This window comes from Rhodamnia argentea, chromosome 10, assembly GCF_020921035.1.
Source record: "Rhodamnia argentea isolate NSW1041297 chromosome 10, ASM2092103v1, whole genome shotgun sequence".
In the NCBI taxonomy this organism is placed as follows: Eukaryota; Viridiplantae; Streptophyta; class Magnoliopsida; order Myrtales; family Myrtaceae; genus Rhodamnia; species Rhodamnia argentea.
The window spans coordinates 15,853,031-15,875,632 of NC_063159.1; the positions used below are offsets into that span (position 1 = coordinate 15,853,031).

At 39.0% G+C, this 22,602-nt stretch overlaps 1 protein-coding gene across 2 annotated transcripts; it reads left to right on the forward strand.

Annotated features, from left to right (window-relative positions):
• Positions 1 to 10,957: 10,957 nt before the first annotated feature.
• Positions 10,958 to 15,960, forward strand: LOC115732619 (beta-glucosidase BoGH3B-like). Of its 2 annotated transcripts, none has more exons than XM_048271656.1 (10): positions 10,958 to 11,018; positions 11,669 to 11,914; positions 12,002 to 12,206; positions 12,561 to 12,651; positions 12,788 to 12,933; positions 14,147 to 14,390; positions 14,468 to 14,572; positions 14,672 to 14,854; positions 14,949 to 15,153; positions 15,297 to 15,960. In XM_048271656.1, the coding sequence occupies exons 2-10, from the start codon at positions 11,695 to 11,697 to the stop codon at positions 15,782 to 15,784; spliced, it is 1,887 nt and encodes a 628-aa protein (XP_048127613.1). In that variant the 5' UTR covers positions 10,958 to 11,018; positions 11,669 to 11,694; the 3' UTR covers positions 15,785 to 15,960. The 2 variants fall into 2 exon arrangements, with proteins under 2 accessions (XP_048127613.1, XP_048127612.1); XM_048271655.1 differs by lacking the exon at positions 10,958 to 11,018 and adding an exon at positions 11,363 to 11,405.
• Positions 15,961 to 22,602: the final 6,642 nt, after the last annotated feature.

Here is a 22,602-nt window from a genome sequence, read left to right on the forward strand (position 1 = left end):
TTCAATGCGATGTTCATATGCATCTATTACAGACATTCGACTCTCACGAATCTGATATCCATTGAATGCTAAGACTCATGGGTTGCTGGCATTGCTATTGATCACGTTATCAAAGACTATAAGCAAGCAAACGACACGCGCAATTCAGAAACACAAATAGAGGAATCGACTGCTCGTTCATATGTAGTGCGCGAATCCAAGTTCCACCAAATGGGTCAGTCGGCCCAATGCCGGCAGCACCAGACCTAGGAGACGTGAACTTGAAGGATATTTTGTCATTATTGATAAGAAATAAAAACAAGAAAAACCATAAGATTCGAGTGAAAAATGAACATCCGAATCTTGAATATGTTGGATGAGAGAGGCCAAATTTCGATAATAAGAACACGCGATTCAGATCGATCTAATCACTGTGTTTTCGAGAATTCTGGAAGAGCTTAACTGGACCTTCCACCTCAAGATGTAGTGAATTATTCAGTCTCATTGTTGTTTATTTATTTTGCTGTTTGTTTTTTCGTTGTTGTTGAAGAAAAGGATGTTTTATTTGATTTAAAGGAGGGACTCCAAATTTGAAAGTCCGTGCTTTATATATGGTATATATTGTACGCATATAAAGATATCAAGATCACGAAAAGATGTTTTCTATCATTAAATACATTGTTTGAAGCCCAAGTAAGAGTCTTGTTTGTTTTCCTTAATCTCTTCGCCTCCTCTCAATGCCAGGTTTCGAAATTCACCTCGTAAACTCTATGATTAATTAAGGGATCAAATTCATCCATTAACTGTACAATTCACCATGAGAACGCAGTGGGTTTCTACTAACTAGGACTAGGAGCCATTCCTCTTATTCCTGTTTAGTCTCCTTCATTTCGAAACTTATTTCTATTTCTATATTAGTTACTAGGTGGGGAGAGTTATTAAAAAAAAAGCCATAATAAACCTATTACATATGTGCTAATTCAGTCATAAACCTTTCAATTATATCAATTCAGTTCTAAACCTTATCATGTTTTGTTAATTAGGTCCATCTTGTCAATTTTGGCCGAAAATTGCTAACGTAGATGCTAATTGCCTAACGTGGAACGATCGACGTTAACGTGAACAATTTTCAATAATATTCTAATTATATTATGAAAATTTTCATACTTTTTTTCCTATAGCCCTAAGCCGGAGGAAAAAATAAAAAGTAAAGAAAAAGATCAAAAAGAAGAAGAAAAAAAGTATGAAAAAATCCAAAGTATCACTAAAAAATTAGTAGAAATTATCCACGTCAGCACTAGCCATGCTACGATGGACTACTAATATTCACGTCAATGATTTCTAGCTAAAATTGACTAGATAGACTCAATTTGACACAACACAAAAAATTTTAGGACTCAATTGACATTATTGAAAGGTTTATAACTGAATTAGTATAAGTACAATAGATTTAGGATTTTTTAAGTAATTTTTTCCTTGTTAGGGTCGGGTCTCGAAGCCCAACTGGCATTCTCAAAATGCTATGATAGACTAGGGAAAATTTCAAATAAGGGCCCTTATTAACCTCAATAAGGGCAATTTTTAAAGAGGGTCTCTTTAGCTATTTTTAATTTTTCCTTTTTTCTCATTTCTTTATTTTCTTTATTTTTGAGTGACCCTTGTCGGCCGCAGGCGAGGCAACTATTGTCCAGATCTAGCGAGGGCCGGCCTCGCTTGTGGCTAGCGAGGGCGGCCCTAGCCAAAGGTGAGTCCGGCCCTCGTCGGCCGGGGCAAACTTGCCTAGCCCTAGTTGGTGGCCAGCCATCACTTAAGATTGGCCACTAGGAAAAAGGAAAAAAAAAAAAAAAATCAGAAAATTTAAATGACGAAAATATATTTGGTCAAGCCCTTCTACTGAAGACAACATTGAAAGCGGATGGGTCAACCTTTTTAGTCCAGACATTATATTAAGAAGTGAATTTTAGAACCATATGGAAACCGAACAAGAAACCAAATTAGTCTTCACATTCTCCTAAATTTCCGACCTACCTAATATATTAATTATATTGAGCTAGGTTATTATATTACACCGGAGGGGAGATCTGATTATTATATTCGTTGGTGCCATATATAGTCTCGTGAAGAGTTAATGTACGACTTCTAAAAGGAATTGGAGTTTACCAAATTGGACTTGCATGATCGCGAATGAAGACATTGTGGTCCTTGAATTTTATCCCAATGAGCAATGTGGTCCCTAAACTTTTAAATTGTTCAATGTGGTCCTAGAGTTCACATTGCACATCGGGCCAAAGTTCAAAGATCATTTAATCATTTTCCCTAAAATTTTTGCAAGAGCAAGGGTAAAACCGTGTGCCAAAAGGCAGAACTCTATTTTCCGTGTCCAGAATTAGGAGGAACGTGTAATTTGGAGGATTCGGGAATAGCTCAACTGGACCTTCCAGCTCAATGCCTAGTGTATCAATCAGCCCCGCCGTTGTTTGCCTTCCTTTAAAAATGGAGGGACGCATGTTTTTCAACGGTGAAGTAGAATTCGTAGAGGATATCGATGGCTTCAAGTTTTTGATGAGTTTGGTAGTGAGACCACTTATAAACGTTCTCCTAAGGACAAAAAAACAAAGGAGTAGGTGATTCGCAAACATCTTTTAGTTGTTTTTAGGAGGACATCGTAGACATGAATCTGAAAATGCGAGGTACAAGCACGTGCTACATGAAAGTAAGAGAACCGATAGCTTTGAAGGGTGAACACCAAATTCAAAAGCTGGCGCTTCGTGTATAGCATAGGTAAGAAGTGCATATAAAAACATGGATGATGGAAAAACAATGTCTCCTACTGATATCTTTTGTATTTGTGTCAATTCAATTCATCCGGCCAACTTTCACCTCACGATCTTGATGTGGACGTTGGCATGCCAACTTTTAATAACATATATTTTAATCATCTATTTATTTATTCCATTTTTTTTTTTTTCTTTTTTTTTTTCTCCTTCTTCCTCCAGCTAGTCGGCTAGCTGGTGTCCATGTCCACGCCGACGCCAACCAGCCAAATTTGTTCAATGAATTGAATTGACACAATGCAAAAGATTTAGGAACTTAATTGACAAAAAAAAAGATTTAATACTGAATTGACAAGATAAATGTAGGACTTTTTTGATAATTTTTTCCGTTTATAAGCTTGGATCCGTGCACGAGTTGACTGAAAAAGGAAGAATTTGCGCCCGAGAATAATGTTGCTTTCCCTAAGCTCTTCATCTCCCTTCGACGCCAGCCTCTTAAGCTCACCTCGAGGAACATTATCATCAATGAACGAAGCAGACAACACAGAAGCAGAATCGCTGACCACATCAATGCATGTCGGACAACATCAGTCCCCGCGCTCTGTTCGTCATCCACTGGGGGAGAGGACATTGAAAGCGGATGGGTCGACCTCATCTTCAGAGAAATTAATGTATTTCATTCCCTACCATACAATATTAACAAGCGAATTTTATAACCATACCGATTACCGAAAGCGAAGGATGAACTGACAAATTCCCCAGGCCAGAAGAAAGCAAAAGAGTCTTCATAGTCGCTCGCCCCTATTTAGGAATCCCTGACCTACCTGATTTTATCGTTTAAATTAAGATAAAGGTTATCCTATCGCGCCGATAGCGTGATTTGGATGATACGTATTTATGGCATATGTTGTTTAGTGAAGAGTCAAACGTACAACTTCTATATGGATTGGAGTTTATTGAACTGGACTTATGTGACTGTCAGTGGAATTACTACGTACTCGCGAAAGACTCTTTTCACGAAAGGGGTCTCTTTCATATTTCTCCTCAGATTTTTGTCAAGATTGTTGTGTCGTGCCTGAAAATCTCTTTCATCAAATTCGGCACGAATGAAAGAGGGACCATAATAATGCGGAAGTTTGGAACCGTTTATAAAATTTTCCTCTATTTGTGTAAGGGGTCTTTGTTTAATTGAGAGGTGGAACGTAGAATAAATCAAACTGGAAAACATGAATAACAACAATTAGAAAAGATTGGTAAATATACTACTAAGTACTAACGAATGCTCGGAGGCAAGACGATTCTTTGGAAGCATACAAAAGTGAAGCTCCTAGTTCGGAAGGGAGCTACACCTTGTAGGTGAGGATATTTTCCAATAATAGAATTAACTAATTAGTCTTAAACTTAATATAAGTATGTCAATTCAGTTTTGAAATTTTCAATTTTGTCTTTTCATTTTTAATTTTTTCGTGAAATTCTAATGTGGTTATTTCGGTTAATTTTTGCTGGAAATCGCTGATGCGACGGTGCAATCATCATTGGGCATCCTACATGGCATACAACCACATCCCCTTAGAATGATTATTGAGAGTGCACATAAGAAATCCGATACCTTTACCCGAGGAGATCACCAAAAGAGAGCCCAAGTTCGAATTGTAAATATACTCAATTTGATCCACCTTCACTCAAAAACTTTAGCTAATGAATTACGAGCCAAATATGATATATTAACTACTCCACACCACATCAATTATCCGATATGAGACTTTTCTAACACAACTCATACATACATCCTAACAATTTCTCCCATTCACACGTGAGCTCTAGTGTTAGGGACCAATGCAAGATTTTTCTTCCACCTTAATTTAAGTATCCTTCTGCACCAACATATTTTAACTTAAATCTCCATCAACAGCCCATCGGGCCCGTGTTGCTACACCATAATGCCCACCAGCCCGGAAATCGCATTGTTCGCTAAATTTCTTTCTTGAGATATTCGCAAAACATCGATACATAGTGGGAGTGGTAATTGTGTTGGTCACAAGATTCTTTTCTTGAGATATTCATCAAATACCAATACATAATGGGAGTGGGCCACCAATCAACCATTAGCTCTGATACCGATTGTTAAGATATAATGCGGAAACGCTAATGGATCTTGCAAATAAGTTAGTACAAAATCATTAGAGAAATTACGATAAATAATAAAGGACACCAGATATTTACATGGTTTGGTCCGAATGTCAATACCTACGTTCACGGGAAAAGCCAACATTATAATCTACTATAATCGGAGAATCGGAGTTATAATCGCTCATGCACTCGAGTGTTTCCCACACCTAAATTAAGCCCAAAGCAAAATCATAAGTATTATCTCTCAAACTTTCACAAAGAACTCACTTAGAAAACTCACAAAAAAAAAAAATCTGATACTCATCTTGATTACTCCAAATATGGTAGAAAACAAGAACTCACTTTTTCCCTCGTACACCCCAAGAAAAGGATCATTGTGTGGTTTTTTTCTTATAATCTAGTGATCAACACGGTTTTTGGGCCGATAGGCATTGCGGTGTAGCAACACGGTCCCGATGGACATTGAAGGAGATTCAAGTTGAGATATGTTGTTATAGAAGGATACTTGAATTAAGGGGGAGCATACCTAACATTGGTTCTTTAAAATTGGAGCTCACGCAGTGAGGGAAGATTGTTAGAATGCACGTGTGAGTTGTCTTGGAGGAACCCTATATGGGGTAATTGATGTGGTGTGGAGCAATTAATATATTCTAGATGACTCATAACTCATTGCCTTAAGTTTTTAAGTGAAGGTGGATCCAACTAGGTGTATTGACGGGTTTGGAGTTGGACTTCCTCTTGGCAATCTCTCGGGCGAAGATATGGGGCTTTCGATGCGCACTCCCAACAATAACTACACTAAAATTTCGTGTAAAAGTCTAAGATTAAATTGTCAATTAAAAAATTTAGAGCTAAATTGACATTCGTATAATAAGTCTCCGATTGATTGGACAAATTTCCTATTTTCTAATTGCTATAACTTTCTTACGTTTCTCTGTGTTCTATAGTTTATCTTATGAATGATTTTGACTTTCACATCTTAGTCTTTTATCGCCCAAATTAAGCTTGTAGCATAACAAATCTATATATTCAATTCAATGGTTGAACGTGCGCAACTTCTTCTCTAATCTTAATTATTTTCAGGAAGTCCTCGTTAACCCAAATTAGACACACGAGTTATTTCAGAGCTATCCCCAATTTGTCATATTTTCCCTTCCTGTTGTCCTCTGCTGACACTTTTATGAAACCCTAGGTATACCATATAATATTACTATGTATAACAATGTTGTAACACGTTGTAAACATTTATTTACGACGCTATGATAAACATTAGTGACCACTTATAAAGCAATTGTAGGAGAAATGGGGCTAGCATAGACTAGTGCACTCAGATATTCCTTCTGCTCTCTCATGGTTACGGAAGAACACCACAGTGATCCGGTGCGCTGGTTGATAGAGAAATTAACCACTGGAGGGCGACGTCGAAAACTTTTAAATGCCCTACAATGAGGAGCGGGATGTATGTTTTCGACATGAACTTTCAAGATCACCATGTGTTCAAACGTTTGGACCATTTATTACGCGGACACAAGGCAAACCTAGAAAGCATTATTTTTCTCAAACAATAAATCCCAAATTAATATATTTATGACAAATTTATTTTAAACTAGTACACTTGTGATAAATTCACCATCCATTAGTTTTCGTTCATCAAATTATTGAGTTGGATGACACGTGGCAATTGTCGGAAATACACATTTTTGTCACAAATGTATCAAGTTGGAGTTTTTTTTCATGGTATTAACTCAATTTAACGAAAACTAACGGAGGATAAATTTGTCAAATATGTATCAATTTGAAATTTTTTTGTCAAAAAAATTAGTTCAGGGTAAATTTGTCATAGATGAACCGGTTTGAGATTTTTGGTGATAAAAAATAATTTGGGATAAATTTACCACAAATGTTCAAGTTTGAGATTTTTGGTGGTCAAAAAATAGTCTTGGGGTAAATTTATCACGTGTACCAATTTGGGGTGTATTGTGATAAAAATAATTTGGGATAAATTTGTCATAGGTGTACTAATTTGAGGTTTTTGTTGTCAAAAATAATTTGGGGTAAATTTGTCACGTGTACATCAATTTAGGTTTTTTATTGTAAAAAAATAGTTTGTGATAAATTTGTCACATGTATATCAGTTTAGGGTTTTCATGATACTAACCCGAGTTTGAATACCCTACATTGAGGAGCGGGATATATGTTTTCGACATGAACTGTCACGCCCGATCTCCCGAGTACGCAACAATCCTACCAAATTGCCTTAGGTCATAAAATGATGACGTCTCGGGTACATTATCGACCCATTCATCTTATCTTTTTATTAGGCCCATGCAGAATATATAATTCTCAAATAGCAATTTAAACAATATGGATAGTAAAGCTGGACATCACATCAATCACATCAACCAACTCAGCAAAAGACCACCAATTTCATTAATATATATTCATTAACCCTGGAAAGTACATTTATACACACAAGTCCCACTTTTGGGCTACTTCCTACAACCTAAAAATACTAGGTTTAAGTTAAAGTTAACGTTACTCCCAAAAATACTCCAATAACATTCACGTCTACTTCCAGTTCTCCCCAGTTAAGGGCTTGAAAAGAAGGTTAACAATAATGGGCTCTCGAGTTGGGGTTCACGAGCTCTCGAGTTGGGGTCTCGGCGCGGTCAACAGTAAGGGAGGGAAAAACGAGAGGAAGAGCAAAAAAAAATGAAGAAGAAGAACAGTAGTTGGGGGGGGACCTCGCGCGTTCAACAGGGGAGGCGAGGAGAGAGATGATGGGATGGGGGCGGCTGATTTGACTTGGGGGCTCACCCTAGCTCAAATCACACTTAAATTATTATTTGAATAAAATCTAAAAGCAAAAAGGTAATTTAATAAATGAATATCGATTAGTCATTTGGCTCAATCAGACGAGAACAAATTGGGACTTCATATTTAGGATTCAGTTAAGGTTAAGTTCTGGCGTGAAGGTTTTTGATACTACGTAACGGCTCGATTGCTCTGACTTGACTTTCTCTGATCAACGTCTTCGAATAATCCAATTATTATCCTTTAAATATTTAAAAATTTAATTTATTTTCTAGACTGGAATTCATGATTTAAATTTATCGAATTTAGTTATTTTTTAGAGATCGAAATTCCAAGACGTCGCATAAACTTTCACAAATCATCATATATGTGTTGTCAAATGTTTGGCCCATTTATTACACGGACATAGGACAAACCTAGAAAGCATTGTTTTCCGCAAGTCATCTCGAGACTTTTCAAACGCATCCAAGCAATAGGGATCCGATCGAACGGAATCATAGAAACAAGGTAAAAAATCTCACAGCTGAGCATGCATTCGCAATTTGATTTGGACATCGTACAAAAGTACCAAGTGATCCGAAAGGCGACGAACTTCGATCCGGTGAAACGTAATTTTGTCTATCCCGCTTATCATTTCTGAATCCATGTTGGAAACATTATGCAAGGTAGCTTCTCGATCTGGACGTTCTAATGTATCCAATCCCACAAAAGGATAACGTCGTCCGCTCGATGTCGTACGACAACTTTTGCTCACCTGGGAAAAGGAAATGGATCTGGCCTTATCTTTGCTGACGTGTTAAACAGCTAGCCAATTCCTAATTTTGCTCTTCATCTTCCGGGCCAGCTTGCCAACCCTCATTGACGCTCAAGGAAAAGATATCAGATGCGCCGCGGCCTGGCAAGCTCGGTGCATCTGTAGCGTTGGGTTTTGTGGGCCCCTCTCGGGAGAGCCAACGGTTCAGATGTCCTGCGAGATGCAGATGCCACGCGTGAAATCAACCTTCTTTTCCTTCCCCCCGCGAATGATATTCAAATATTCTTTTACCACAACAAATTTCTTCCCCGTTGTACGAATTTGTCCGGATGACGTTGCTTGAAATTAGGACTGCGAAGTTGAAAACGGTACGAGAAAGTTGGGAACCAATCTCAACATTCTCTTTTTTTAATACCATAAAAATCCTAAAATAATCATATTTATAATAAATTTATTTTAAATTATTTTTTCGATAACAAAAACTCCTAAATTAATAATTTGATAAATTTACACGTTGAAATTTTTGACTATAAAAAAATGGAAAAATCATCATATATGTGTTGTCAAATGTTTGGCCCATTTTTTACACGGACACATGACAAACCTAAAAAGCATTGTTTTCAGCAAGTCATCTCGAGGCTTTTCAAACGCATCAAAGCAATAGGGATCCGATCGAACGAAATCATAGAAACAAGGTAAAAGATCTCACAATCGAGCATGCATTCGCAATTTGATATGATCATCGTACAAAAGTACCAAGTGATCCGAAAGGCGACGAACTTCGATCGGGTGAAACGTAATTTTCTCTATCCCCGCTTATCGATTTCGGAGATCCTACTTTATGAGCCATTTATGAACAAGAGGGATCTAGCTTCTCGATCTGGACGTTCTATGTATCCAATCCCACAAAAGGAGAACGTCGTCCGCTCGATGTCGTACGACAACTTATGCTCACCTGGCAAAAGGAAATGGATTTGGCCTTATCTTTGCTGACGTGTTAAACAGTTAGCCGATTCCTAATTTTGCTCTTCATTCTTCCAAGAGCCAGCTTGCCACCCTCATTGACGCTCAAGGAAAAAGTATCAGATGCGCCGCGGCCTCGCAGCCTCGGTGCATCTGTAGCGTTGGGTTTTGTGGGCCCCTCTGGGGAGATCCAACGGTTCAGATGTCCTGCGTGGTGCAGATGCCACGCGTGAAATCAACCTTTTTATCCTTCCCCCCGCGAATGATATTCAAATATTCTTTTTCAACCACATTTTTCTTCCTCGTTTACGAATTTGTCCGGATGACGTTGCTGAAAAGGACTGCGAAATTGAAAACGGTACAGAATGTGTGACCAATTCAACATTACTCTTTTTTTAATACCATAAAAAATCCTAAAATAATATACTTATAATAAATTTATTTTAAATTATTTTTTCGAGACCAAAAAACTCCAAACTAATATAGCCCTGATAAATTTACACGAATTTTTCCTATACAAAAAAATCCAAACTAATGCATTTTTGACAAATTTACTATAAATTAATTTTTTTATCACGAAAAATCCTAAATTGATATACTTGTGATAAATTTACCCTCTTTAAATTGGGTTAATATCATGAAAATTTTCAAACTAATACACATGTAATAAATAGAGGGTAAAAATTTCAAACCGATACACTAGTCAATTGCTACGTATCATAAAACTTAGCACTTTAATGGATGGTAAATTTAGCAATATATGCCAGTTTGGGATAAAATCTATCACATATGTATCAATTTGAAATTTTTAATGATTAAAAAAATAATTTAGGGTAAATTTGTTATAGATGTATAAGTTTGGAGATTTCTATGGTATTAACCCCTTTTTTTAAACCTCATGAATTATTTTAGTAATAAAATCACCAATTTTCAAATACTCGGGTGGCGGATGACGCGAAGTAATTGTGACGAAATCCGAACATTTCACAACGGATATAAATTTTTTTTATGACAATTCTTAGATAATATCTTTATACTTATCGCCCTTCCGCGCCCTATTATTCCTCAAAAGAACTCATCATTTATCATCGATACGAATCGAATAAAAATTCTCTATCCTTTGCATGGCACTCCTCTCAATGACTCGAGACATATCGGTACTGCATGTTGTTATTCATGCAATTTTTATGCACTCTATTTTTCTTTATTTGCCTACTAGTCAGGCTTTTACAATATATTTTTCTCAACACCAAGCTATTATTATTATTATTATTATTATTTTTTGTGTTTTTCCCCTTAACGTCTATCGGGGCAAAGAAGATAAGAGGAACAAGGATCCATAACAGTAAACAATTTTACAGAGACTAAGGAGAAAAAAAAGAAGAAATTTGGAATTGTCCAGACAATTTATAAGAAGGAAAAACAATGGAAAATATCCAAACATAAAATTCCATTTCTATCCCCGAAATCACGCCGAGATATTAATTAATAGAATTCGAACCGGGAAAAATATGTATAAATACCGCCTTCTGCTCCTCTTTGCCATGACCGATCTCTCTTCTCTTCCTCGCTCTCGCTCTCGGAGGCGATCCTTCGCAGTCTCTGTAAGTCCTCAGCGGCACTCTTTATCGTTCACGCTCTTCGAGCTTTTCGTAAGCCAAGGCGCGTGTCCTGCATTGCTCTCGCCTCTGTTTTCAATCTCGCTAGAATCAAGCTCGACTAGTGAGTTGCAAGAGAGAGAGAGAGAGAGAGAGAGTGAAGTTTCTGTTTTGGTCTGATGAAGATGATTCTAGCTCAGACCAGTCAGTTGCAGATAGACAGATATAGAAGTTTCTTTTTTTTTTATTATTTTTTTATTTTCTTTTTTGGCCCGATGAAGATTGGTGTAGATTTGATACTGCTCGAGCTCGATGACAAGAGTGGATTCGCATTTAGCTAGTTTAAGGCGCGAATCGGTGAGATGATGGAAGTGTTGATTTCTCATTTCGGAGGTTCCGTAAGTGCAATTAATGAGGCTCGTGGGGTTCCTCTGTTTCATGAATTCATGGCCCGTCGTCGGTGTCAAATCAATCTCGCACTGGAGTTACGGCGGCTCAGTTAGTCGCTGCTTGATCTTATTTTGAGTTTTTCTTGTCGGCAGCGCATTCTGTTCATTTCTGCGGTTCATTTGCTTTTTGTTCGATATATGAATTAGCTTTCCAGTAAGTACTTTTTTTTTTCCTTCTTATTGAAATCAATTTAAGTGTTTTTCCAGACAGAGGACGCTCCGGGAAAGTAACAATGGCGAGAGCTCCCATCTTCATGGTGGGGCTTCTAGTTCTCTGTGGTCTCTCTGGCGTGACGAGAGCAGAATACATGAAGTATAAAGATCCGAAGCAGCCCGTGAACACTCGCATCAAGGACTTGCTGAGCCGGATGACTCTGGAGGAGAAGATAGGCCAAATGACGCAGATTGATCGCACCGTCGCATCCTCTGAGGTCATGAAGAAGTACTTCATCGGTGAGGCACACAATATTTTTCACTCGCATCAGCCAATTGATGTTGAAGAATTTAATGTTACTAAGATGTGGGCTTATTGTATACTAGGGAGTGTATTGAGTGGAGGAGGGAGTGTCCCGGCTCCACAGGCCTCTCCAGAGACTTGGATTGACATGGTAAACGATTTTCAGAGGGGGTCGTTGTCTACCCGGCTTGGTATCCCCATGATTTATGGCATCGATGCAGTTCACGGCCATAACAACGTGTACAAGGCGACATTATTTCCTCACAATGTTGGTCTTGGAGCCACCAGGCAAGTTGAAAATGTGTTGGGACCACGGGTGGCTGTATGGTTGGGTATGATTAATTTCTTTGAGTGAGCCTTGAAAAAATGAAAGAAGTTTCAAAAAGCCGAAATTGGGATTTCATTTGAGATGAACTGAAGCATAGTTTGCTAATCTCTGTTGGCTTGATAGCTATGATAAAGATGGATATTCAGCAGCCAGAAAGGTTTGCTCAATTCTGCAATGTCGCGGTTTGATATAGAACTAATAAGGAAAAGATTTATCAGAGTTGCTTGGTTTCTGCAATTATTGATGCGTTGGTCCAAAAAAGATCTTCTGAAAATGATCATTACCTAATGGTCATATTCTGTCTTATCTAATAGGGATCCTGAGCTAGTCAAGAGGATTGGAGCTGCAACAGCATTGGAAGTTAGAGCTACAGGAATTCCATATGTTTTCGCACCCTGTATTGCGGTGAGAGGGAATGAATGTACTTGGTCTCTTCAGATACATTCGATCAAACTGGAAACGAGATGTAGAACATTAGTGTAATCCTCCTTTCAGCTGACTGGTCACAACCTCGACCTTATTGGCATTAATGTGTTTACAGGTATGCAGGGACCCGAGATGGGGTCGATGTTACGAGAGCTACAGCGAAGATCCGAAGATTGTTCAGGCCATGACCGAAATAGTCCCCGGATTGCAAGGTGATATCCCTGCTGGTTCTCCGAAGGGCATCCCTTATGTTGCTGGAAAGTAAGCGAACTTCCAAATCTTCTTCCTCCGTTGTTGTATTTTTAGATAGTAGCACATATCTTCATTTTGCATGTTCTCATTGATTAAACCAAACAATGGTCGCAACTTTTTTTAATTTTTCCCAAAAGTGGGTCAGCATTGAACGCGGGCACTTTTAAATAGTCAAACTCTGCAATTTAGCTGTGTCTGATGAACTCTTGGCCTAGCTGTACACGTTTCTGGACAAAAGAAAAGAGATTCTATTGGAAAAAAAAAAAGTGTTATCTAGAAGATGAACGTGCATGATGTTATGGTCCACAAAAGCAACATGTCTGGACCGTGCATGATGTTATGGTCCACAAAAGCAACATGTCTGGACTTTTCTGAGGAAGACTTTGCTGTCCTGGACCATGTGTGCACTTATAATACTTGGGCGGAGCGAGCAAGCAAGGCAGGGAAGGGAACGAAAGGATAAACTTTAAAGATCGGCCTGACTCCATTTTCAATCTTTGACTTGGTAGTTGTCACTCAACTTGGATAAAAATAAATCAAATCTTGAACAGAATCTGTATGTTTTAGTTGAACATGAATCTCTCTTTGTACATATCTCTAACTTATCTTCTTCCCTCAATAAGACTCAGAAAAATTGAATTCTAGCTTGATCAACCTTACTTTTTTTCACATCTACTAATCACCTTGAAGATGACATCAACCTGATCCATTGCCATGCCAAACTGAGATGACACAAATGATCCAATAAAATCGACAATGAATAGTACAGTCATGCTGGTGAATCTTAGTAAAAGTTTAGGTTAACAAGATCATTAGGCAGTCGTGTTGATCTAATTTTTACTATATAGTCTGAAAAACATGAATACTAGCTGCGTAGGTTTGTGGAATTTAGGAGTAAAGTCTTACGATTATGTTGTGTGGTCCTTAGCTGGTGCAGCCGCTCCCTCGTCTTTGAATTATAGATGTAAAAGCTGCTTGTCTGACTTGTATGGTTAGAAATTACTCGCTGCATTTTTTCCGAAGATAATAAATTACTGAAGGAAGGGGCCTCTTCTCCTTTGTTTTGCATCACTTGATCATAAAATCCGGCAGTTTCGACCAAAAAAAAAAAACCTTTGAATATATCAGTAAGCACAATAATTCCCAAACGTACAAGTCATGCTCACTTCTCCAGTGGGTAGAAGGTCGTCTGATGCATTTGTGTTATGCTTTGCTGGCACAGGAAGAATGTCGCTGCATGTGCAAAGCATTATGTCGGAGATGGTGGAACGACCGATGGCATCAATGAGAATAACACTGTAATAGATTGGCACGGCTTGCTAAGCATCCACATGCCCGGTTATTACAGTTCGATCATCAAGGGTGTCTCAACCATCATGGTTTCATACTCTAGTTGGAATGGAATCAAGATGCATGCAAATGGCAACCTCATCACGGGCTTCCTGAAAAACAAACTCCGTTTCAGAGTAAAGATCATCTCATCGTTTTACTTCCTTTCCTGTAATTTTCATTTGACTGAATTGAACCGTGAAAAAATATGCAGGGGTTTGTCATATCAGATTGGCAAGGTATTGACAGGATCACCTCTCCCCCCCATGCCAACTACTCTTACTCCATTCAAGCAGGAATCAGTGCCGGCATTGATATGGTTAGAGATTGGTCATCTCTACATTATGCCGTATAAGATGAGATGAACCTAAAGAGATTTTTATCAGTCCATTCTCAAGTTTGTTTTGATCTGTCACAGGTTATGGTCCCGATGAATTACACCGAGTTCATCGACGGGTTAACCTTCCAGGTAAAGAACAAGATCATTCCCATGAGCCGAATAGATGATGCTGTGAGGAGAATACTGCGGGTCAAATTCACGATGGGCCTATTTGAGAATCCATTGGCGGATACCAGCCTAGTGAACCAGCTAGGAAGTCAGGTCTGTTCGGGACCAATCTACTGGGTAACTTAGGTGTGTCAATGATGCTTTCCAACTATCCTTTCTCATGAAATCTGGTTAACCTGATAAACAGGAGCATAGAGAGTTGGCTAGGGAAGCTGTGAGGAAGTCCTTGGTGCTACTGAAAAATGGTGAAGGAGCTGATAACCCATTACTTCCTCTTCCTAAGAAAGCCCCAAAAATACTTGTTGCTGGTAGCCATGCAGATAACTTAGGGTACCAGTGTGGTGGATGGACAATTGAGTGGCAGGGACTCAGTGGCGACAACCTCACTAGTGGTATGCAACAGTTCGAGATCTCTGTTCTTCCTGATTTACTGTCAACTTGCTCATTGTTTCAATCATAGAATACCGTTACTTTGCTTAACTTCATGATCATGTGTTCTCATGGAATCTAAGAGACCAAAACTTCTCTTTTCCAGGTACCACAATTCTCAGTGCCATTAAGAACACTGTAGATCCAAAAACCAAGGTCGTGTATAAGGAGAACCCTGATATGGACTCTGTCAAATCCGGCAAATTCTCCTATGCCATTGTAGTAGTGGGAGAACACCCTTATGCAGAGACATTTGGTGATAGCATGAACTTGACCATTGCCAGCCCAGGTACAAGCACTATATCGAATGTTTGTGGAGCCGTTAAGTGTGTGGTTGTCATCATCTCCGGTCGTCCTGTCACGATCCAGCCCTATGTCGCAGCGATGGATGCTATTGTCGCTGCTTGGCTTCCAGGAACTGAAGGCCAGGGAATTGCAGATGTTCTGTTTGGTGATTATAGCTTCACAGGCAAGCTTTCTAGGACATGGTTCAAAACCGTGGATCAGCTTCCTATGAATGTTGGGGATCCTCATTACGATCCCCTCTTCCCATTTGGTTTCGGTCTCGTCACCAATCCTGTTAAGAAGAACTAAACTAAGAATTCAATGGGGACATTTACACTGTTTTTGCACCGCCTAGAATTAGTGAAATTTCCATTTCGTGGTGCTATTATTACAATTTCTTTAAACACAAATTAGAAACTACTCCATAGAACTAAAACAGAGAGCTTAATTCTCTCTCTCATAATTATTCTGGTAAACTTCATACTCTCCCCCTTTCTAGCTTCCCTGGCTCATTCAACCCAGTATATATGACAGAGCAGTCTGTCTAAAAGAAGACAATTTTCTACAACTAAGAGCAGCAGCTACTCCTTTCAAGAAATTCAGACCGCCCAAGAAGTGCGACTAGTCTGCTTAAATGGGAGGGGTGCATAAGTGACTGGAAACCGCTGATGCTCAAAGTAAGTCGGTAATCAATCAACTTCAGTTAGAGACAACAATTTGAGAAGCCATGAAATCAATAAGCTAATGAATTTTCGTCCACAGCTTTCACAATTTAGCAACCTTCTTTTTCCAGCATCAAACCAGTGAAGGAAGCTCGACTCCAACATGTGCTACTCCGCATGTCGTATAAGACCTAAAACCACAATGATTTGGTTGCACTATGCTTCAGCACAGAGCATCTAATTTACCCAAAACCTGCATAGCCAGACATTTTTACCCCAAAATTGACAATTCAAACACTCCTTTAAGTCCTAGCACGTATCTCATGTGTCGTTAATGAGCCAAATCAGCCTCCGAAGCTCAATAGTAAAGCATTTGAATATCATAATTGCCGGCCACATGTGTGACACACCGATACAGCACTCCACAGAGTGCCTACTAACATGTATCTATAGCCATAGGAAATTTATGTACAAAGAGGCTGACTTTAGGTAGCATAGAACGGATAGAGAGCAGTATATTTACGGAAAAAGGAAAATGTACAGATCACAACTCTAGCAGCATAGACATAAGTATTCTACCTGGTTTAACGACAGCTACCCAATATTCGGGATATCCTTTACCCGAACCAATACATGTTTCCGTAGGACTTACCGTAACTAGTTTGTCAAAGGATTCCTTGAAAAGCTAAGAATTAGTAATCCTTTTTAGAAATCGAATGGATTCGGTCTTATAAAAACTAATCCGCCTGTCCAACGGATTTTTTGAGCGTTCGAGTTTATTTATGACATGAAACAACTCGAAACATGGGTCTAACGTATTAATACGTTCCAGAAACGTAAATACATTCTAGCAACATAGACACAATTACAAATATAAAAGATCAACCTAAGCTGCTCTAAACCTAAAAAAGAAAGAGACAAAAAGGGACAGAAATCGAAGCACATATGAAACTTAAACTTCCTCTTGGGAAACGGGAAATGGAAGCGCGGCTTCCTTGATTAATAACCGTGCTTCCACCTTCTACTGGCACCTCAGCCTCAGCAGTGGCGGCGGCCGCCTGAGCCTCAGCGGCGGCGGGGTGCACCGGGAGGAAGTAATATTCCTTGAACCCTGCGTCGAGAAGCTGTCGTCTCATGGCCGTTTCCGTGGCCTCGGCCCCTCTCCGAATGCGAACCGCTCGCAGATTTCCACGGTCGTGGAGGTCATTTAGCATATGGAGGTGAACGTGTCTACCTCCGCCAAGGTGTAGAGGGTCACCAGCGATCGGCCGCGAACCTCGGCCAGGAGGCCCTCCATTCGGACCAGTGCCTCTCTCAGTCTCTGCTGAGACTCATTGACCACTTGCGGTCTAAGTATTTCTCATCTTGGAAGCCCGCGATGTTTTGCCGCGCTTGACGAGCGGGCGGTCAGCGCCACCAGACCTTCTCTCAGACGCCGCGAGAGTGGAGCAGCCATCGGAAAATTTGGAGAGAAGAGGGTTTCGGTCTAGTAGGGTTTGAAGAGAAACAACTCGATTACCTTTCCGTTCGTCGACCAATTAACTCGATTGTTTTATCAACGGAAAGTCACTCGATTGCTGGTCAAATCTTCGATGCCATAGCCATGATTCATCAAGTTGGGCTTTCAGGGCCATATCTCTTATATAGTTCAATTGAATAGAAAAGTTTCTATTATTCATTTTAATAGAACCATTTATACTTAAATTTTCATTATAGATAATGCAACTAATAAATTATGGGCCTTTATTTTTTTCAATGGCAATAGTGCCTTTGCCTTTCGCGTCTTACGCCAATGCCCAATTTTACTTGGTTTTCCACTGATGCAATTTCTAGAAATTTTAATATGGATGTTAGCAAGAAAAGTCAAAAAGTATACTGCAAAATATATTGTCTTCCTACGGTAGAAGAAGAGTGTAGAATTCACTAGAGAAAGTGTAAAATACAAGTACGTGGGGCTCTACCCATCACCCTAAACCTAAAACAGAAAAGAAAAAGAAAAAGAAAAAGAGAGAGAGACGGAAATGGAAGCACAGCTTTTTTGATTGACCGTCCTTCCACCTTCTTCACCTTGAATTGGAAAGAAGCACATATCTCCTGTTTATAGTAATTCTCTTCATTTCCGGTCTGCTTCATCAGACTCCTCGTGAAGAGGCCATCTACATCCATCTATGACTCCAATAGGTACACTGGAAGCTCGGACTCTCATGTCCTTCAGAGACAGCTTCAGCAGCTCTTTCGTTTGCATGATTCCGGCCTTGGACAACGTTTGGTAGATACTTTGCCCGTTTTCTTCTACAAAGAAATCATTGGGTTGAAGGAACCATTTGATTGTGCTGTTTGTTTGTGTGAATTCTCCTACAATGACAAGCTTACGTCGTTTTTTATTCAAGTTGCATCGACACATGGCTTCTTTCCAATTGAAGGTGCTCGCTCAGCATTTGGTTTTTGTATTTTTTTTGTATTTTTCTTTTGTTTTTCTTCTTCGTTAATGTTTCTAACAAAAAGAAAGATAAACCGAGTAAAATAAGTAATTTGATCTTCTCTTGCTTAATTACAAACCACTTACTTAATTACAAGTATAAGTTCGTGGGACTCTACCCCGTCACCTTAAACCTAAAAAAGAGAAAAAAATGGGGATATAAATGGAAGCACGATATGGAAGCTAAACTTCCTTCTGGGAAACGGGAAATGGAAGCGCAGATCTTCCTTGACTGACCGTTCTTCCATCCTTCCACCTTCCACTGTCTTCACGTTCTTCACCTTGAATTGGAAAGAAGCGCAGATTTCGTGTTCATAGTAATTCTCTTCATTTCCAGTCTGCTTCATTAGATTAGGAGGCCAGTTACATTCCAGCCTCGGACATGTTTCGGTAGATGCTTTGCCCATTTTTTTACTACAAAGAAATCATCGGGTTGAAGGAACCATTTGATTGTGCTATTTGTTTGTGTGAATTCTCCCACAATGACAAGTTCAGGTTGCTTTTCATATAAATGCATGGCTTCTTTCCAATTAAACGTTCCCGCTCAGCATTTTTTTTTGTTTTTGTTTTTTAGTATTTTTTTCCTTTTTCTTTTGTTTTTCTTCTTAGTTAAGTTTTCCAAAATAAAAAATAAAAAGAAAAATAAACCGAGCGAAACAAGTAATTTGATCTTCTCTTCCTTAATTACAAACCACTTAATTAATTATAACTACAAGTACGTGGGACTCTATCCCATCACCTAAGTCTACAAATTTAAAAAAAGGGGCACAGAAATTGAAGCACGGATATGGAAGCTAACACTTCTCTCTTCCAGAAGTCATTCTGGCAAGAAGTGAATTTTTCAGCTTCTGCTTTTTAGCAAAAGTAGTTTTTTCTATTTCTACTTCATAAGTTGATTTCGATAGAAATGCGTTTGATAACTGAAACAAATTTTTCTGGCCGGCGCGGCGGGCGATCGGCGGCGGGCGAGCGCGGCGGCGGCCGGCGGTCGGCGGTGGTCGGCATGATCAAAAGTAATTCTAAGGTGGAGAAGTAAAAAAATTGCTTCTCAAAGTTGGCCAAAAATGGTGAAGTTAAAAATCTTGCGGAAGTCAATTTTTTACCAAACGGATTTCTACTTGGCAAAGTTTTACCAAACGGATTTCCGCCGGATTGACTTCTGGCGGAGAAATCCAAAAAAAGAAGTGTTATCATGCAGCACCTAAACTTCCTTCCAGGAAATGGAAGTGACTCGATTGTTTACAAGACATTCATGGATTTTTTGCAGCACAGGGAAAAAGCAATTTTTTTTTACGTTTAAATGTACTTCCATTATCTAGTCTCCTCACTTCAAAAAGTCCCGATAATGAACTTTCCATTTTGATATAAACCATTGATTACTTGTAGATTGCCTGAACGTTGTGTGGGTAAATCGGCAAAGCTAAAATGGAGTATAAATCGAGCAAGTGTCTTGGATTAGAGAGGCTACAGTACGGCAGCAAGCCTTAAATCGGCTTTTGGATCTTACAGGAGACTTTGACAGATCGTACAGGATCCAAAAGATGAACAATGGGATTTAGTTTTCAAGCATGACAAAATCCATGAGCACCGGAGAACTCTTTGATCAGATCCACTGGGTCTGCTCTTATTATATATCCCAAAATGCGGAGCCACTCATTCAAGAGGCAACCGTTTAGGACCATCATTTCGTCAAACTCCGACCTCCTTAACTCGAAAGTCTTGCAGTAGCTACCTCTGATCTCTCTCTTCGAATGTGACAATGTTGAAATAGTGTTGATATCCATTCCATGAGCTTCGGTTCGAGTGAGTAGAACTACGAAATATCTTGGCTTGTGCTCTTCAATCATTTTGTGTATTCGAGTCCATGGAGGTAGAGACCAATAAATGCAGCAAGCGGCGTGCCAGCCAAGAGGGTCTCCAAGGAGCAGGCCTTTGGCTGAACGGTTTATTTATTTCTCCTCCGTCTTTGAAGACTATGGCTGAAGTACTCGAGCCTCAAGACGGGAACATGGAGTGACCAGAACCGAAGACGCCAAAGTAGTATTGATGGATGCTATCAATAAAGGTTCCAGCATTGAAGGAAAATGCCAGATTACAAGAATGCAGGAATCCTCCTACATGACACTAATCAGAAAGGAAAAATGACTAGGACATTTATATCCTTCAACAAAGGTACATACTCCAGTTCACAAAAATAAGCAAACGCATAAAAGGCATTTCGCCTACTGTGGTTGATCTAAGTACAACTTAGTGAAAATTCAAAGATAATGGAGAGAGAATTGAATTCCCTTTGATATGCTTCATGTGGATTTCAAGTAGGGCACGTGAAAAAACCATAAGATATAATGGCCATGTTTGGTTCAGCATTGAGAATGAGCATTGGGGCTTTAAAGTCCCTTGGTCAAATACAAATGGTGTTTGGTTAATTTTTTGGCTTACTTTGGAGAAATGCAATTGCATCTCAAATGCTCTCCAAATAACTAGCAACAAATTCCATGTGCAGGTCCACATATATCGAGCAACATTACAATCAAATCATTAAATATCCATCAGCTTCTGGGCATTTCTATAACCCACGTCCACCACGTCAACTAAAACCGTTTGGATGCAATAATCAGCAAGAAGAAATCATATTACCAAGGTCGAAAAGAACAAATTGATTTCTGGGAGCCTCTTCAAGTGCATGAAAAAATGACTCTTTCAAGTAATAGCATCAGAGTTGCAGGAATTAATGTGTGAATCTTAGAATTAGAATGTCAACACAGTTTTCACGACCCAATCCTAACTCAGAGAGTCTGCATTCAGACTAACCACTCAAAACATCAGTTTGTCAGAATCATTCCCAGGAAAGTTCATGAAGACGCGTTATGTCGACTACAGATAATTAAAATCGTCCTCCAGGAATTTCACGAGAGACATCCAAATCACACAGAAACAATAATATTCACGATAATCACGAAACCACACCTCACAAAATCTATCTCCATACTTAATATCACTTCAAACCTTAATAGAACTCATATAATTCGTTGAAATTTCTAAATTCTACAGTAACATAATTAGGTGTTTCTAGTCTATCATGTTAGCTTCCCTACCTATAATTCGTTAAAATTTCTAAATTATACAATGAACTTCATAATTAAGCATTTCCGGTCTATCATGTTAGCTTCGCTTCACAAGAAAAAGATTGTGATATTGAGTACCCCATTCCCAAATGCAATAATCCCATTGAGTCATTTCATCGAGAAGGTCAAAGCAAAGCTCATCGCAATTATTTATGAAAACACACCAAGATGCAATTATCACAACATGAATTAAGTTTTTTGTCTATCATGTTAGCTTCGCTTTTCCAGAAAAAGATTGTGGTATTGAGTATCCCATTCCCACATGCAATAGTTCCATTGAGTCATTTCATCGAGCAGGTCATAGAAAAGCTCATGACAATTATTTATGAAAATATATGCAACTATCAACATGAAACATGTCATTAACATGAAAACCAAGCCGGCAGTATCAAGGTGAACAGATATGGAACGGTATCCAACCCCCAGGTGCTAAACTCCATCATCAGATATGCATTCCAGATATGCATCGAATAATCACAACCCTTCTCTTCACTAATTTCGACAGTCAATAGTTTGCCCGACATTAGAAAGTCAAAATTCACGTGCGGAAAGATTTAACCTTTAACATCCGTTGTGTTCCTAAAGTAACCGATGCAAGAAAAATTTACACTACTAAACCTAGAATGTCCTTCAAATCCTCTGCCGAAGGGCAGGTGTTGCGTCCCAAAATTCCCAGCAGGAACAATGCGATGACCTTCACTTTCACTCCAGCAGAGCTTGCAAGCACGAATGAATGAGGGATATTTGGAGGCACCCGTAGCTTCAAGGGCTCTGGTTATGGCCAATTCATCTGTAAACATTCTCAAAGTAAGGATGAATACTATCATTCAGCACAAATATGGTATGACATCATGATCCAAT

Excerpts from the sequence above, each read along its gene's own strand:
- LOC115732619 (XM_048271655.1), top strand. The coding sequence starts at position 11,375 with ATGATGGAAGTGTTGATTTCTCATTTCGGAG. Across the intron at positions 12,652-12,787 it reads TTTTCGCACCCTGTATTGCG|GTATGCAGGGACCCGAGATG; the intron begins GTGAGAGGGAAT and ends ATGTGTTTACAG. Across the intron at positions 14,855-14,948 it reads TGAACCAGCTAGGAAGTCAG|GAGCATAGAGAGTTGGCTAG; the intron begins GTCTGTTCGGGA and ends CCTGATAAACAG.